The 19,568-nt window shown below is 37.2% G+C and overlaps 1 protein-coding gene across 1 annotated transcript in view; it reads left to right on the top strand.

The window, feature by feature from the left end:
- Positions 1–3,155: 3,155 nt before the first annotated feature.
- The window catches only part of LOC6044185, a 73,672-nt gene continuing 57,259 nt past the window's right edge, over positions 3,156–19,568 (top strand). The window contains exon 1 of the mRNA XM_038256130.1: positions 3,156–3,880. Coding sequence (XP_038112058.1) covers positions 3,808–3,880 — 73 coding nt within the window. The 5' untranslated portion in view covers positions 3,156–3,807. The remainder of the gene's footprint in view (positions 3,881–19,568) is intronic.

The raw sequence follows: 19,568 nt of genomic DNA, 5'->3' as shown, positions 1-19,568 counted from the left end.
ACTTATTCATTTGTACACCCAAAACTGGCAGCGCTAGTCCGAGAGAATGATGGTCTCGAGTCGAGAGAATAGTGGTATCATTCGCGGACGCAGAGAACACAGCTCGAGATGGGCGATAAAACTATAGGGACGTGGCGTTACATCGTGCTGCCACCTGGTTTTTTGAGGTGCAAGAGTGGAAAAGTGCTGAGTCATCGTCTAAAAATAGACGACGTCCTATCTCGCCCAGCAAAATTAAGTCGATATAGTAGTCGGTTTCGATGAGAAAAAGTGGAAAACGTGGTCTAAAAATAGCGACGCCATCCCCCTATTCTCTCGAGGTTCATTTGCAAAAAAAGTTCATCCGTCAAACAAAAAACCAAAAGTGTCGACAACGGGAATCAAACCAGAGACCTTTGACAAATCAATCCAATGACTTAGCTGCCTCGGCCACCACAGCTTGGTGACCAAGGAGAAGTCAGAAGTCGATGTATGACACTTGTTGGAGATTTATTGATGCAACTAACGAATGAACTCATTTGTTATGATGGTGTGAGTTGGTACCATTATTCTATCGATTTTGGCACTGAGCCCTCAATAAATTTTGAGAAAACGATTATCTCGACTCTGAATTTTGGGTGTAGAAAATATTTTAAATGTAAAATTTTGAAAACAAACTTTTTATCAATTGATGATGCTGACATGGCAACTGAAATTTGCTGCATAAACTACAAAAAAATCATACTTTCTAACAAACTTAAAGCAATAAATAAACAATATGAATAGGAAAATCGGAAATGGTTTGAAGCAACATCTGTCACCTTTTTTATGAATTGAATTTGTTTTCGCAACATTTAGAACAAGGCCTCGTCTACTTGCTAAATTATCCACTCAACCAAAACAATCGTTTCCCGTTCTAGAACAAGAACAAGTTTGGCAATTCCACGAAACCACCCATACCCAGTTCCCACCCCGCCCCAATTGGTCAGTAATGCTCGGGCTATGCTAAAGTAAACATAGCTTCTGTTGCGGTTTACGTTATCGCTCCGCTGATCCACCGCGACAAGCCACCACGCGGCAATTATGCAGACCATCGCCGCCGCCGCCTCCATTCACTTTTGCTTCTTCGTAACACCTACACACCAACAATTCAATCCAATGTGGCGAGAACTTGGTGAAAGCATACATACAAGTGCCCTTGAAAGTGTGTGCAATCGGTGAGAAGTTGTTATGTTGCGCTTGGAGGGATGAGGTGCAACATTTTCGATCAATTCACGTCACATGTCACGTCGGATGAGAGGTGCAACATCGCAGCCTTGTTTTGCAGCATGATGCTTGCAGTGCGACCAAACTTAGCTTGTGGGATGAGGAGATAAATTTGTCCGCCGGTGTGTTGCAGGCCGATTTCTTTGAAACCTATGGAAGCATTAGCAAATCTATGTTTATGCAAATTATAATAACGCAATTGAGTTATCTACGTGAGCATGTATTGCGTGTTTGTACACGCAGGGTTTTTAGGTTAAAATTTGTACCCGCCAGCAAAAACAAATGGTAAGCAAGTGTGCGTGAGATCGGGCTTAGATAGCTCTATGCTATAATTAGCAAAAACAAATATTTGTACAGCCCAGTCTATTTTGAATAGTTTGAATATGCGAAACCAAAACCAAAACCAAAACCAAAACCAAAATTCTAAAAAGGGTTAAACATCCCAATATGTAAAATTATAAGAAAGTGAGATAATAAAATAAAGTTTTAATAACGATTCATTTTTATTTTTAATAATTAGGATACTAGTTGATTTTCACCAAAACACAGACAACATACATGAAGGGCGATCAACCAAAACTAATTAGAATGCATTAAAATTAAGGTGAAATGGGACGCCTCGTGGCGCGGTGGTAAGCGGCTTCGGCTGCCGATTCCTAAGTTGCTATAGGGCGCGGGTTCGATTCCCGCCTTATCCTCCTGGCCTTCTATCGGATGGGGAAGTAAAACATCGGTCCAATTGCGTAAAAGAGGTTTTGGGTGACTCACCACACATAACCTTCGGACGCCTAGAAATGTGGATTGCTTTGCTTTGCTTTGGGACGCCAGTTTTCAGACAACTTCTGTTCAACTTAAATCAATTTTTGAACTCGAATTTCTGTTGTTGCTATCGCATGCAAGTCACGCTGATTTAAAAAAAAACATTCATGGTGTCAAAAAGGCTGTGTCCTCCTGGTTTCTCCTTAATTTAGCCAAAAATCGACACACAACAACAAGGCACAACCACGACGTGTACGTGAGCCATGCAGAGCTGAAAATGTCAGGGGTCCTGACGCGAAAATCGGCGACGCATACACTATTTTTTTCAGATCCATTCACTGCACCGCAAAACCGTGACATAAAAAAACCCGACTCAGTCGTGAGTGCCCTAGCTCACTGAGCAGCTGCAATGCGAGGCAGTAGTCGACCAACGCTCATTCGACGTTGCACGCACACACATAAAGAAACAAGTTTTTACACAAAAAGTTTGTATTTATGCGTGGAAATGTAATTTTGAATATAAGTTATTCTTGTTTTAAGTGTTTTGCACAGTCCAGAACCATTCAATTGTTTAAAAATAGTCAAAATAGTGTTTAGAGAGGATTTTACGGGTCGGTCATACGACACGAATTGAGTGAGTGTAGCTCATTTTTTCACGTCTCTCATTCTCCAGCAGCCGACCGGCACGAGTCAGGCGGCAGTGGTTGAACGAACACAGTAGGCTTACAGTCACATGCAGTCATTTTGCAGGCCTGGAGCCATGCGTCTCCATGAAAACATAATCCCATCAACAATTCCACGAAGACGCAAGGTATTCAAATTGACCTTTTTACGTTGTCAAACCAACGACATAACTAGCAATCTAAAAATACCCTCACATTCCCAGGAAATAGATTTTCCCAGAATCCCTTCCGCATCTCATCATCATAATCACTCCAGTAAAACCCCCAGCCCGGGGGTTGGCCAGCATCACCAGTATGTTGCACAACAACCTACGCAACACTTTCAATCCGATCGGACCGACGCGTCGTCGTCGTCGTCAAGCAACGTCGGTATTTGGATACATCGCACCACGTTGTTTCACACACCACGTCACGGAAACCGTTTGTGGATACCATGCTGGCCGTCGTCGAGTCGAGTGTTGGCGCGCCAGTTGGCAGTTAACAGTCATCGCGAACGGTCGCCGTTGTCTTCAAGTCTCGAAGCTCGTGGCGTTGCGCTATCTTCCTCGGCTGTATCATCTCTCTTGCGCGTTCGAGGTGCTCGGATTTTCGCGGTTGATTGTCCCGCCAATCATTCTGAGAGGTTGAAGTTTGTTTATTTCGGACCGGACAGCTCGCTTTCCAGGTCTTGTGATCTACTGGACGGTGATATCTCGGTTGTTATTACGGCCTGATAAGAGCAGCAGTTTGCTGAATTTGGTTGCCTGAAGGGCATCCCAAGAGTGTAGATCAGCCGGTGTCGAGTTCCGCGAGACATTCGCCTTCGACAGGCTATCAACAACCGTGTAACGGATTAGAAATAGCACATCGCTGTCTGTCTACAATCCCGAACGTTGGCCTGATCTTTGCGTCGTTATTTTCGTAACAAATCGCGCAAACTGTGTGCTTTTTTTCCTCTCTCAGCAAAGAGATCTCTTTGTATAATTACATCAGTGCAGTGTCAGTGAGTTTAGTGTGCGAATCTCGGTGTTCCGTACAAAACCGTGTGAGTGTTATTTTTACCCAGAATCCGCAATCTTTTTTTTGGCGCTGGTTATTGTTCCGGATCTCTTCACGAGGGCAGTAAAAACATCGCGGCATCATGTTTCCGACCGCAGCCAGTTTGAGCAAGTTTTACCATCGTATGAGCATTCTGATAACCGTTTTTATTACCGGTGAGTTTTTGTTTTCGTCCACGTTTTGTTTCTTCTTGCGCGCGCCAACGTGTGCAAAACTTTTGGTGCGTTACTTGTTAGCGTGTACGTCAAGTCATCTGTGTTTATCTCGCGGGGTTTTTATCCGGTGCAGTGCAACCCCGATTGTTTGACAACTGTCAACTTTGAATTGCTACCTAGAAAAAGATGTCAAACCATCGCATTCCAAATCAAAAAAGCTGTCAAACCAGAAGGTGTCAACCACAACTCGACAACGTATTTCCCTCTTGTTTCCCTCAAAGTCGAACTGTTTTTCCGCACTTCCTTTTTGGACTTGGACGGATGGTGTTGTTGTTGCTGCTGTGTTTGTTTTCATCTTTTTCTCCGCGTTGCTGGTCTCCCCAACAGCAAGACCGAAATAAACTTGTTGATGTTGCGGTTTTTAGCAACGTGGCGACTTGGTGCCACGCAAGAACTTGAATGAACGTAAACATTCGAGAGCCAGAGTGGTGAGCAAAAATGTTCGCCTCGTCGATGACCTTGCGGGAATAATAACAACAAAACTCTTTCGCTTTTTGAGTTCAATTGGGGATAAGTTGTAGGTTGGGTGGAGTTTAGAAGTGGAAAGTACACCTCGTCTGGATTTGGTGAATGAATTTAGAAAAAATGTTTTCAAGTGATTTCGAGCGGGAAGATGGTAACTGATGCCAGAATCCGTGTTTGAGGTGTGAACTTGAAGAACAAACAAGTATTCTTCAGCTGAAGAGATGACAAATATTTATGGATGTTGAGTAATTCTCCCATGAACAGTCCAGACTTCATTATTCGAAGCCTCGATTATCCAAAGATTCGGATGATCGAATCATGAACATTTTTTTTTCGTATTTTTTTTAACTTTCTTACTTTAAACATCAAATTCGAGTTCTGCGACCCCAATTTTATCACCGCCATTTAGGCCGCCACCTTGGAATTGAAAATTCTAAATCACTTTAGAGTAGTTTAGGGGTCAAATTAAAGCACGATATCAAAAATTAAACAACATTTTTTTGTGATTCGATTATCCGAAGTGAAATTTTACCAAGGCCTTCGGATAATTGAGTCTAGACTGTATGAGCAGTCCTTTTTTATTTTTAATTTATTTTTGGCTAGAATGGTCATTTTATATATTATTTTTTTCACAGAATATTGACGGCTGTCCATATAAAAAATTAAAAAGTCGTTTCTTGATAATTTGAAGCTAAGACACAATGTCGTCTGGTCCAAATTAAATAAATCTGGCCAAGTGCCGGAAAAAAGGAAATCTGGCAAGCAAAAATTCACCAGAACTGGTGAAACAGGGGAAACTTTCATTTAAAAAAATGAATTTCGTCAACTTTTGTCTTTGTCTTTTGTCTTTTGTAATTGGCCTAATTTGCTGTTCAAAATGTTATTTTTCAAAAAACAAAACCTCAAATCAAAAGAATAGTTTGGCACGTCCATTTTGGTTTGAAACTAATTCAAAATCAGCTGAAAATTTAAAATCTTGCGAAATATGTGTGGCATTCGAAAAATCTGGCAGTCCTGCTGACCTGTTGTCGGTTATTTTTAAACCTTTATTTAAGATTTTTTTAATCTTGATTTTTAATTTTGTTTATCATGATTTTCGAAAAAATATAAATTTGGTTATTCCCGGATCCGCTGACGATAAAAAAATTATTAAAGAAATTGAATATAAGAAAGTTTTATTCAAAAATTTACATTCTTGACCACCTCTGCATTTTTTTTTTGTTGGATCGAAAAAGTTCCTCCTCTCCTTTTTTTATTTTCTTTTTAACTGATCAAAATGAAGTTGATCCGATCAATATTTTTTAGAGATATCTTCAAAATAGTTACTTTGGGTCAAAATCGTATTTTTTACGAAACTGACAATAACGTTGAAACGAAAAAAGGTAGCTAAGTTTTTCAAAAGCATCTGAAAGTAAACATTCCGATACTTATGCCGAACATTTCATGAGGTTTGGTCGAAACACGAGTGAACAGGGTTTGACAAATCTTCTAATGCCATATACCTTTGACCGGTACTTTATGTTTTATGTTTGCTTCAATTTTTGGGCAAACAATAGCAATTCAAAATAAAACTTATGAATACTCCGGCTAGGTTGACAGAAGTATATTCTTTTATAATTTGAAAATGGTATAATTTGCTCTTGCTTTGATGTTTCTGAATTTTCTGAATTAATTTTGAGTCAAATAAATGTTAGCGCTTTAAAGTGGAAATTCTTCCACGTCGATAAATGCTCTTCCCGAGCAGGGGTAAATAACACGGGAATACCAAATTTTGGTATTACTTGGGCAAATAACAGCGACCAAAATGTGCCCTTGGTTGCCCAGTAATAGATGGTAAAATACCATGAAATCATACCAAAAGCTTGTATGTGGAAGGACACAACAATACCATACCATGTTATTCCAAAGGTAAAATAATACCACAAAATAAAATCATTTCAATACCAAGTTGAGGTCTTCTGGATTTTTGAACATTGCTTGAATACCAAAACTTGGTATTGTCATGGTTTTAATTTTAGGTATTCCTGCGCCCTTGGAAAATCATATTTTGGTATTCCTGTGGTCTTCCACAAACATGATATTGGTTTGATTTCATGGTATTTTACCATCTATTACTGGGCAACCAAGAGCACATTTTGGTCGCTGGTATTTGCACAAGTAATACCAAAATTTGCTATTTTCATACCATTTTTAGTGCAGCAGTTGCAGTTAGTGAAAAAAACGTAAATGATCCTTATGCAACAACCAAATCTACTCACCTGATGATTCCATGTTGTTTTTAGTGATATTCTTCACCACACCGAATGCATTTGTCATTGATGAACGGCTGTACTTGAAGTTCTTGAAGCTTCTGAAAAATAACAAGATTGAAAAATAAGTATTATTAAAATGAAACTGGATTGAAATTCACCAAAATTAAATAATCTGTTGATTGACTCGTTTTTCAAAGTATTTGGTTATCCCAACTTAGAAAAATTTCAACGTTTTTGAAAAAAATATTAGTGGGTATATCACAAAAAAAAATTTAAATCAGCTTTAACATTTTTGGGTTTCAAGTCAAGTTAGCGCAAAATTAATTATCTCGTCAAAAATTTAAAAAAATCCATAGTTTCAGAGAAAATTGATGAAACCTTTCAATACCAAAATAATACCAAAATGTGGCATCCTGACTTAGGAATTTTTCCACAATATCAAGTCATTTCTGTAGGGGGTATATCAAAAATGTTTAAAATCAAGTTTGAAATTTCCGGTTTTCAATGAAAGCATTCGCTTTGAGACCTCGTTTTAGCGCAAAATTAATTATTTTGTCAAAATTGGTCAAAATTTTCCCATAGTTTGAGAAGAATTTGATAAAACACTTTAATACCAAAATAATACCAAAATGTGCCATCCTGACTTAGAAAATTTTCCACAATTTTAAGTCATTTCTGTAGGGGGTATATCAAAAATGTTTAAAATCAAGTTTGAAATTTCCGGTTTTCAATGAAAGCATTCGCTTTGAGACATCATTTTAGCGCAAAATTAATTATTTTGTCAAAATTGGTCAAAATTTTCCCATAGTTTCAGAGGAATTTGGTAAAACACTTTAATACCAAAATAATACCAAAATGTGGTGTTCGACCATTGACAAATTCTGCAATTTTGCAATATCAAAACAATACCTTAAATTGGTATGATACCACATTTTGCTCTTGCATAATCCTTAAGACAAATTTTTAAGGGTCCAGGAATACCAAAATTTGGTATTGATACCAGAGAAAGGTATTATTACGCATTTCCCTTGTTATTTACCCATGCTCGGGTTAACCTTCTACTGCCCAATTTTTTTTTCGAATATTTCGATTTTCCCGTGTTCAGGAGGTCATTTTGAGCAACTTTTGTTCACGAAAAACTTTACTTCTCTTGTTTCATGTTTTTATTTTTTTTATTTTCAGTATTTTAATTTGCATTTATCATGTTTAGTTCAGTAACAACTTTTCAATAGGGCGAAACCCTCAGATGTAAACAAACTGAGTTTTTATCAGAATCATATAAAGCGAACAACACTGATCCTAAAACACCCTCCATCATCACAAAATTCCGAAAATACGTAGTTTTACAAGCAAAAAACAAAAGGGCTAATCAACAACATCAATCAAAACAAACCAAATTGAGTTTCCGCCCTTGTGTTTTCATCCAATCACGAGGGGCGAATGTAGTGTTTTCTGCAAGTTCCGACGTATGTTTAGAAACACCAAATTTTCGTTATAATTTAGTGAATTTTAACCTGACAATCCTCAAAATGGATCAAAATGTATGTTTCTGATGTCTCTGACCACAATTCCACAACAAACACAGATTTGTATGATCCTAAATACATAACTTTTAAATTTCAATTATTGTAGTATCGGATCTAGTCTGGATTCACAATCTAGATATGAAGGTCCATAATTTACCGGTTCTTAGAACATCCGGGGATTCTGGGTCTAGCAGTTGCAGGACAAAAAGTTAGTGTAGGGAGGTTTAGGAGGAATGCCGTACAAAATCATCGCCTCCGTAACCATTGAAGCTATGCAAAGATTGAGAAGGCAGGATGGTGTCGTGGGGTGCCATGTCTCCCACTTCCGGCGGGGACACCCCAAGGAACGTCACTTCAATATAGACCACATCGTCAAACCAACTTGCTACTTACGGTGTATCCTGGCTCAACGATTCTTGGCCTGAACCGGACTCCTTGAAATTATTGCTATTTTCTATTACGTTTTGACAAAATTGATGGTTTTCATGCTTTTTTGTGGAAATAGGAATTGATCGGAATTGCAAAATTTTGAATGTTGATTTTCCCGAAATGGCAGGATCGTGAGTTTCGCCCTTTTGAAATGTTGTTACTGAGTTTATCTTTGTTTTGAGTTGTATTTGGCCTATTCTACCACCGATCATTACATTGTGCCTTTCTAATTTTTTCATTTTTTTAAAGTCACTTTTTCCAATTTTTTGCTTGTTTTTCACCATTATTATTTGAATTGTAAATTGGTTGAAAATGGATTTTTAGCAATTTTTTAGATCGAAGCCCGTCTAAAGGCGGGGTTGGGTTGTGGAGGGGTAAACCGACGTTTTCCTTCGATTTTTTTTTTGTTATTTTTCCCATGTTCTCTTGTTCTTTTAGGACAACTTTTGCTCTACAATAACCTTTACTTCTGTTGTTTTATGATTTTCATCAGTTTTAGTAATTGTATGAAGATTTATCTTGTTTATTTTTTGTCTATTTTTGATAGTTTTAGGCCTATTTTACAAACTTTAATGATTTCCGTTCACTTTTGCTTTTTTTGTTATAACTTTTTTACATAAACTCAAACCTTTAGCTTTTAAGTCAAGGTGTGACAAAACATAAACAGGGATATAAAAAATATATTTTTTTAAATAAATGTTAGGGGATATCAGTAAAATTTAGCCAGAGCTTACCCCAGAAAATATTATTAACAAAACTTTAGCAAAGTTGCATAAAACAAGTAAATCCCAATGCCTTGTGGAGATTTTGTTCCATTAAAAATGACAAGTCATTCACAAGAATTCATGAGAAAGGAAAAAAAGCTACGACCCTGCGGAATGATTTGCAAATGCTAAGGTATGCAAATTTTGAAACTTATACCAAAATTTCAACCAGATGTTCCTATTCCAAAAAGCTACTCAGCATGAACTTAATTTACATTTTGCAATATTTTGGGTGGACTTGACTTAGTTCCTTGTTCGTGAAATAGTTCTCACCGACATTAAGAGGAACATCAAAACCGGTTTTATGACCATTTCTTTTTTTGTTCGATTTTCTGAGATGACCAATTTAAAATATAGCAATAAATTTTAAAACTAGAGTGGCTCTTTGTGATTCCTGGGAGGTTTAATAGCTTTGAATGTTTTCAATCGAATATTTTTGTTTAAAAAATTACGTTAGGTATATTTTAAATTAAATTGTTGAAATTTTGAGCGTTTTTGTTGGAAGAACTAAATTATATTAAAATTAAACGTTTTTCACCAATCTTCCAAAGGTCACTTAATTGAAATTAATTGCGAAATTCCGTCCCGTCAAACCTCACGTGCCACCCCTGAACGAAAACATGTTGATTTGAGACAGCTTGCGAAAATCTGCAATGTGGTGGCGCGGGGGCCATGTGTGTGAGCTGCCAATAAACACCACCCAAGATTAAACATTCGCGGCTTGACCACCTGCCACCACGCTGACCATGGGGAGTCCATATCTGTTTTTAGACAGGGGGAAAACTGAAAAGTGTTAAATTTTGAGGTTAGTTTTTGATGATGATGTTTTAAATTGATTGTTCTGCCAAAAAATTAATGCTCTTAAAAAACTTTTTTCAAAATAATTAAAAACTTTTGTTAAAATAACTTAAACTTTCAATTTCAAATGACAACTAGTAAAAGTTAAGGTGAAAGCACATGTGGTGACTTTGCACAAACCCACACACACACACACACACCAGCAGTCGCACAACTGTTATGTGGCACGTGGATGTGTCCATCTGGCGCGCGATGTTTTTTGTTTACGTTTGATCAAGGTGACGTCACGGATCGTACGATATCGCAACGCGTCTTTTCGTGGGTTTTCCGTTTTTGCTCACCCGGGTAAAGTGACAGTTGTGTTCATTTAATTCATATTTTTTAAGGGTAAAGTTGAAAAACAATTTTATTTATAATTTTGTGGCAAATATTTTGAAAACTTAAAAAATGTACATTTTTTTACAAATTACCCATTTTGTGCCAAAAAACCACTTCGAATGTTTGACATTTTTTCGGCTTCGCACCTTTACTGATCGAAATGTGACGGCGCAAACCACCAACAATCGGACTTTAGGAATTTGTGGCGCGAGTCGATGACACAATCCGCAAATAGTCCCCCCACCAGTTTCAAAGGAAAACCACCATTCCATTAGGCACAAAACTAAAGGGGTAAATGTTTCAGGCAAAAAAAAAACAACTTTTCATTTTTTGTCATGTCCCGATGATACGAAAAATATGTGACAAAAAGTGTCGCGATGTCACGCAATGGATGACAAATTTATTTATAGACGGCTTCCCGTGGGAAAACAAACCGATATACGTGTCATAATGGTGGAAAACATGGCACTTTTTTGCAGTCGGGGTCTGAGGATTACCGGCAGTAGTTTAGCCGGAAGAACGTTTTATGGACGAATCAAATCTGGACAATGGTCACTGCGTTAGAGTAGAGTAGAACTATCTGTCATTTTCGCTTGAAGCAATTTGCATTACGTTAGACAATAGTTAGCTTCATTTTAGAATGATTTTACTCTGATTTAAATTTAAATTTGGAAAAAATCACATCACTTTAAAACAATTAAAACGATATCGAAGTTGAAAACGGAAACCTCGAGCTGTCAAATAATTTAAAAATATTATAATTATTGACAGTGTTCCCAGAATATCAGAATTAACACCACTAAAGTGAAGATATCTCAAGGCAGGGTTGCCTGCTTTACATTTTTTTTACTTAACACTGGAACGCCCAACGAATGTCCAACTTACACGGACGCCCAAGCCTCCCAAAAAAGGTGGAACGGTAACTTCAACTCGCTGGTTCTCGGGCATAACTCAACCAATCGGGACGATTCTTGTTTCCAGTGATTTATAAGAATGCCTAGATGATCCTAAAATTTTGCAGAACTTGATTTGAACAAATCTGTAATTTTTGCGATCAAAAACATCGTTCCACCTTTTTTTTAAACGACTGCCTCCGCGGAATTTTTGGCGATTTTTTTTGGTTTTCACCAAATCGCAAAAATTACAGATTTGATCAAATTAAGTTCTCCAAAGTTCTAGAATCATCTAGACATCCTAACAAATCACTGGAAAGAAGAACCATCTTGATTGGTTGAGTTATTCCCGAGAACCAGCGAGTTGAAGTTACCGTTCCAACTTTTTTGGAGCCTTGGGCGTTGGAATGTTAATGGATAGGTCGATCAAGTACCTATCCAACAGAGTAATTCGGATCTTGGATCCAATTTGTTAAACAATCTTGCTTCAAAAATCTTGATAAATTTCTCTTAAATATATGGATGGAGTGATGTTCTTCCACAATTTCTGGTCAAAAATTGCTTCATTGATTTGAATCCAAACTATTATTACACCTGGTACTTTGTGGTTAAGTATCCATAGGACGAATGTTCCCATCAAAATCAAGTATCTTGAAGTTCTCTAGAAGTTCAAATACTAACCTTAGCAATTACCACCTCGTATGTTCGCGTACACTCATCGAATCAATCCACATAAAAAACGAACCCTAATTAAAACATCGTACGATCACCGCCGAAATTCGGGCTGCTTCCAGTGAATTCACAATTAAGTGTCCATTCATTGACTTGGACAACCTGTTCGTTTTAGTCGGTCGTTTAGTACGTTGAGTGCGTGGAAAAAAATTTTTTTTTTGAAATTAAATATGTCTTTATTGAACCTTCCTATAATAATTACATTTCTTTTACATGCTAAGTGGTATGGCCTAATGCTCTTCATTTTTGTTGTATTTTTCGTTTTATTATTAACTGATCACATTTATTTTATTTACTTCAAATTGTTTTACATTATTGCATTGAATCGAATACATTTGGGTAAAAAAGAAAAAAAAATCACTTTAACAACTAATCCTAACTTAAAACTAATAAAAAATATATTCATTGAAATATTCAAAATCACTAGAACGAGTAATGGGTCTCGTGGCGCAGGGGTAGCGGCTTCGGCTGCCGATCCCGATGATGCTATGAGACGCGGGTTCGATTCCCGCCTTATCCACTGAGCTTCTATCGGATGGTGAAGTAAAACGTCGGTCCCGGTTTCTCCTGTCTCGTCAGAGGCGCTGGAGCAGAAATCCCACGTTAGAGGAAGGCCATGCCCCGGGGGGCGTAGTGCCAATAGTTTCGTTTTTTTTTTTTAGAACGAGTAAACTACGAGCTGTATTTTAAGATAAATCCTCCAAGCGTTCTTACTTGTTCCGCACGAGTTTTGCACCCACGCAGTGTTGTTGTCATCTCGATGAAAATGTTCAGAAGTTCTTGTGGTGAAAACAGGTCACTACTGCCTTCATCCGTTGATGCTGGTTGGTTTTCCCTCGGTTGCTGACCTAAGCCTGGAGGTGTTGTATTCTCTGCAACTCTTTGCCGCTGATTCAACGGCAATGGCTGCAGATTTGGAACCACTCGAGTAGATCCTGCTCCTGGCGACGCCAAAGCAGGAAAATCCACGTCCGTGTATGCTGGTGGTGTTTTGCGACGATTTGGTTGGTGCCTCGTCGTCGCTTGCTGCCGAATTTTTACAAACTCAGCTCGTTTTGGGCAGCTTCGATTCTTGGTAGAATGGTCGCCGCCGCAATTGAAGCATTTAGCTTCGATGTTCTCGTTGATTGTTTCGCATGCTTGAGTTTTGTGCTCACCTCCGCAGGTTGCACAACGACTCTTGATGAAACAGTTCCTTCCACCATGTCCAAACTGCAAGCAGTTCGAACACTGCGTCACGTCACGGTGCACTGGACGATAACGTTCCCAAGTCACGATGATGTTGAAAATTGCCCGAACTGCTTTCAGCTCAGACGGCGTTGTCGATCCTTTCTCGAGATGAACCAGGTACAGTTGATCACGATACTTGATGTCTTTGTTGTGTCTCGTCATCTTGAAGACTTCGATTACGTTCAACTTAAGAGTTTTGAGCTCTTCTTTCAGCACACTCACATCCATGTCGTACAGGCCACGGAGGACCTGTTTCATGGGGCGTTTACCTGGATCGTCATGGCTGTAGTATTCAATCTTTGTGTTGTTCAGGAAATCCCGAACGTAGTTGTAATCCTTTCTGGTAGGTAGCAGAATTTTGAGTCCATCAGCACACAAGCGAATGGAAGCTCGTAAAGCACCAGATTTGATAAACCCGGTCAGCCACTTTCGCACCGAATCCGATGACGATGTTTTCACAAAAATGGGTGGCAACTTTTCCCGTCGTTCAAATTCTTCCTTCTCGCTCACGTCCAGGGAGGGTAGCGAACTGGTTTCCAGACGAATTTTGAGCGTCCTTGCTCAAACTGCCTGGCTTTGCAGGTAGCGCTTCGGCATTCTTTAGCTTCTTCAAATCTGCCGATCCTGCTGGTGAGGACCGCCTCTTTTTCTTGCCGTGAGGCATTTTTGCACTTTTTAAGCACTTTTCAGGAGCTAATATCCAGAAGTACCTCACTGATTGGTGGTCCACAAATGAATGTCTGAGTGCGTGGAGTGTTTATCCAACTGGAACAGGCTACCGTCGCGCGACCAAACACCAAATCTTGTTCCTAACGCCAATCGTCAATTTTGTACTGCTTTCATGCCTCATGTTACAAAAATGTCAAAAAATCCAGCAAACATCGTGCATTATTGCCACTTGTTATACATTTTGTACGGCCAGAACGAATTACCACACGTAAGTTTCCACTCCTGAACCAAATCTCAGAAAATTTTGACAAAACACCAAAAACAACATGCGTCAACAAAGCACAACCACGTCAAAACGCATTAAAATACCTTGCCCGAGGACCACCGACAACAAGCGTGTTGTTGTCTACAAATCATTTATTTGGCATGTTCAGCATCATTTAAAACAATGTTGACTGACATTGCATTGTCCTTTTCATCAAAATAAGTGTTTTGAGTTCGACATCTAGATTAGCCATGGCCACTAGCTTTTTCACAACAAAACTGCATTTATATTTTATGATTGAATTAACTATCCAATCATTTTTTGACTGATTATTTAACTTCAGCAAGTCGAAATAATGTAAGTTTAAGGAACTTTACAAAAATAAAGCGAAGAACTGCTCATTTTCGAGCAAAAATTAAGGGGGTCCAATATAGGACAACGAAAATCCAAACTTTTCCAAAAGTGGACCCCTGTTAATTTAACCTTCAAAAATGAAGAAAACTGTGTATTTAAGCAAAAGTTTCTCTTAAACATACAATGAATGCTTGTTATTATCAACCTAAACGCATATTTTTTTTTCAATTATGAGTATAAATAAAGCTGTTTTCATGTAAAAAGTACAAAAAATACTTAAGCCGTAAGAAATTATAATTAATCAAAACTATAGTTAATTGTATTTAACTGAAGCATCATAATTGCAGTTTTAAATGATATTTTATAATAATAAATCAATAACAATCAATAACTTTGTTTTAATAAACATGCGTGGTTTTATCAGCAACTGTAAACAATTCATTGTTAGTTTCGGTCAACCATTTATGTAATTAAAATGAAAAAAATTGCATCAAAAATTACGTTTTTAAAATTATTTTTATGTTTACAGTGGTTTTTGAAACGTTTTCTCTGATCTTTTTCTGAAATAAATGTGTTTAAATGTCTGTTAGGTTTTATTGTTGTTTAAAGCCAAATTGTTAACAAATCATATTTGTTTATGATGAAAAGTGAGCAAAATCCATCTTTTATTCATTATATCTATCATTAGACCTACACCATGCATCAAAACATCAAATATCGGTTAAATTTGGTATAATCGGATTATGGACCCGGGTCCACTATAGGAAAAGGGGGTCCATAACAGGCAAAAAAAGCTTTTTTTCAATTGGCTATTTTTCTGCTCAAAAACAAATAACTGATGAAACAAATAGTCAAAATTGTTCAAAAGAATTCAGATTTCATTGTTTTGTACAAAGGGTTATGAAAAAGTGCTTAAAATATTGAAAATTTGTGAAAAATATGCTTCGGCTCTACTAGGGGGTCCACTAATGGTTAAAATACCCTATTCGATGCAAGAGGAGTTTGGATGTTTGAAGATACAGTTCAAATTTTAGTTCAGTTTTTTTTTTTTTTTGCTTTTTTCATTACTTGTCACATATATGTGTTTGCCAATTCAATACCTGCTGGCCGAAAGCGAAATTATGGGAAAGTATCAGACTTTGAATATTATTGCTACAGCTTGTCTAAGGCCCTTTTAGCATGTGGCGATGGTCTTCACACTGCTTTCAATGACCAATTTCAGAATTTAGGAGAACCTGGTGGCCAAAATCCGAGGGCATTGGGCATTGTCCGGCCTTGTAAAACGTGGTTACTTTGATAGGTTTGAAATTTTTCCGTAAAATGAAGATTAGAACTTAAATACAGTCCAGACTCGATTAAGCGAAGCTTCGATTATTCGAAGGTTTGTATGGGACTTCGGATAATCGAATCATGACCAAAAAAAAATGTTTTCGTATTTTTATATATTCTTAAATTTAACAACAAATTCGAGTTCTGCGACCCCATTTTAGTCAAATTTTGAATTTGAATAATTGATTACCTTTTAGATAAAACAATGTGTTTTTTTCAATATTTCAGCACCGCCATTTTGGCTGTCATCATGGATTTAAAAATTCTAAGCTCGACAATCAAAAATAGGAAATCGAAAAACAAAAAAAAATGTGATTCGATTATCTGAAGATTCAATTATCCGAAGTGAAATTTTTCTGAGGCCTTCGGATAATCGAGTCTGGACTGTACTTACGGAATGGTAAGGAATCATACTGACCAAGGTAGAGAAGTGTTCAAAGTACTGTTAAAAGACGTTTTCATAAAATTTTTAAAAGTTTAAAAAACTAGTCAACTATAATTAAGAAAATGTTGATGAATAGCATTACTTTTATATTCTCAAAGTGTCATAATTTTCTCAATGATCTTGATTTCAAATCGGAAAACGGAATACTTTTTCGAATTCTTTGGTCAAAAGTCCAATAGGAGAAGGCAAAATAAATTTGCTAACAATAAACATTATGTTTTTTTGAAACAGAATTCTAAAAAATCTTCAATTTTATAGGATTTTTTAGTAGGACAAATTTCAAACAATTGGGAAAACTTTTGATTCGTGCTTCGAATTCTGTTTAAAATGCAGTATAATTTTATATGTGTATAAACAAACTAGTTTGAACGAATTTCAAGCAAAATTTCGACTTTTTAACAATTTTTGCCTAAAATTTATATGTATTTTGTTAAAAAGCTTATAAACTTGGAAAATATTCAAAAAATAAATAAAAATAAATGTCACCCCGGTTTACGGTATCTCAAGAAGATTGAATTGAAAGTTATTTAAAAATCTTATTCTCATAATTGATTAAAACTCAAATCAATTTAACATGTACTTATAAGCACTTTTGAGCCCATCAATCAATCAAACCTAGTACAATTCCATGCTATCAATCTAATTATTCCAACAATACCCCCCAGTACTCTAGTAGTACCAAAACCACCCCACCTTTCATCAGATAAGTGTACCTTCGGGTATCATTCCGGTCCTGTTATCACTGGGGCAGTTTAGACTCCAGCAGATACACACCTCTTTATCTAGCCCGCAGAATTGCTACCCAAATCACACAGCTTCTGTACTCCACTCCGGACACGTGTCCGTCAGAACTTCAAACCCGATTGTTACACGATTGGACCATTATCACCCGTTCCGTGACCCTGCCGTATTATGCAAACCCATTTGCAACCAGTGTGCATTCTGCATTTGACTGCAGCAGCAGTTTGTGGAAAAGCTGTGCTGATGGAATGCTAAACTTTCCAGAATGGTCGTCAATCTGGATTCTGATGGGAAAAACGATACACATGATCTGATATCAACTCAATACTTAAAAAATATTTTCAAGAACATTTCTAACTTAGAACTTCCACCAACTCGGGTCGCACCTGACCTCCGTGATTACTATTACGCCCATTTGATACGCTTGAACTTGGGAGAAATGTCCACAGCGTAATAAGTACGGCATTTTACTGCGGAATTCTCAACGCCGATGACTGTGTGATGATGATCGCGTGTGATTCAAGTATACGGCTTTCCGGTGCGCGTTTTCGCACCTTATCTGCTGGAAGTCGCGCGATTTCGGAAGGTGAGTCAGCCTGGTGCAAGTCATGCGGCGCTACAGCGCGCTGATGGATTCGTTTTATTTACACTATATTTCATTCACCGGAACCAGCCGATGAAGATAGTCATTGAGGGGGCTGGCCGACCGGCTTCGGTAGGGTGACGGAGAACTGGTTTTATGTTTTGACTACTGGCGGTTTTCAATTGCAGAGTACTAGTGCGAATGCAGTTGCATCATGGTATAGAATTAAATGTCGTTGGCAGGTAATTCACAGTTGAACAGTTAATTTATGCCATAGGCCTAGAGGCGCATGGAAATAACTAGAACTTGGCAGAATTGATGCTTGGAATGCTGTTTGGAAGTACATTAAAACAAGGTAAAGTACATTTTCAAGGTAAAGTTTTTTTCCCCTCATAATTGGGGATTTTTCTAAACTTTATGTGTGAGTAGGTTACCTATAAAACAAACAAAAAATTGAAAAGATTTTTAGTATTGAAAAAATCCTATAATATTCAATCATTTCTCAAGTGCATAGTTGTAAGCACCAATTGATTGTTTGACATACATGAACTAGAACCTTGACTTGATCCCATGCATATTGTGACCACTTCGGTTAAGCTTGTCTCAAATTTCTTATTAACTTTAGCTCGTAACCTACTTTGAATAATTGTTTTCAGGTAGTGTTTAATATCTGCATTGAACTTGAGAGTGAAAAAGTGGTATTCATTAAATATTTGTTTGAAAGAGGTCATTTCATTTGCAATTGCACTGCATTACACGAGCTGTTAACAACTTTTACACACAGAAAAAGAGTCCTACAATCAAAAAATAGATCACCTTTTCTATTTTAAATTCTAAATTGTATTGAACTTTTGAGCAATTTTCTATTAAATCGGCCAATTTAATGGTATTTGAGTTTTTAATATTTATCGATTTGGTTTAATCTTTTTGGTGGGATTCCGTATAACCAGACAAAGCATTTTGCATCAGTGGTGCAGATTACAAAATTAAGTGAGAAATTAATTTTCCAAAAAATTAAAAAAACGAAAAAAAAGGGTGGCTCACGATTAGGGTGTTTTCAAAAAGTAAACATTCAAGGAATATTTTTGGGATCTTTTTTTACTTTTAGAAAGTTGTTCTTTATCTCGCAATCTACGCCTTCTACGACCAAATCTAGAGAAAGCATCTGAGCAAACCTTCAAAAATCATTTTTTTTCAACGCAGCAATTCAGGGTTAAGTATTACACAAAAGTGTTGTTGGGGGCACTTTTAGGGCTCAAGAAAAAAACATATTCGTTTTTTTTTTAAATTCAATTTTGACTAAAGGATCAAAAGTTTCAGCCATTTTATGGTAAATAAGATGTCATTTAAAAATTAGAATATCTCGAAAAAGCGCAGACCAAATGTTGGTCATTTGAACTCCTCGGCACTACTAACGCTGAAAAAAATCGAGATATCTTCATTTGGAAATGTCTAATTTTCAAGGGAAAGGTGTATGGGAACACCCTAACAAAATACTGAAGTTGTCCAGCTATATACATATTTTTCTATAAAATTTTGCCTGCTGAATATGAATCTGCCCTACTAATGGGTTTATATGATAATTTTAAATAGACATCCAAAATATGACCAAAATTTGATATTTTGACACTTTGGCTCAATTCAGACGGCAGATTCAGATTCTGTGGGCAAAATTACATGGCGACGTATAGTTGGACAATTTTTGAATTTCGTTATGGTGGTCCCGTACACTTTTCCCTTGCAAATTAGACATTTTCAAACTTTGGAGCCACAGA

This window comes from Culex quinquefasciatus, chromosome 2 (assembly GCF_015732765.1).
Source record: "Culex quinquefasciatus strain JHB chromosome 2, VPISU_Cqui_1.0_pri_paternal, whole genome shotgun sequence".
NCBI lineage: Eukaryota > Metazoa > Arthropoda > Insecta > Diptera > Culicidae > Culex > Culex quinquefasciatus.
The sequence above is the reverse complement of the archived record's forward strand: the minus strand, read 5'-3'. Positions and strand labels throughout refer to the sequence as shown.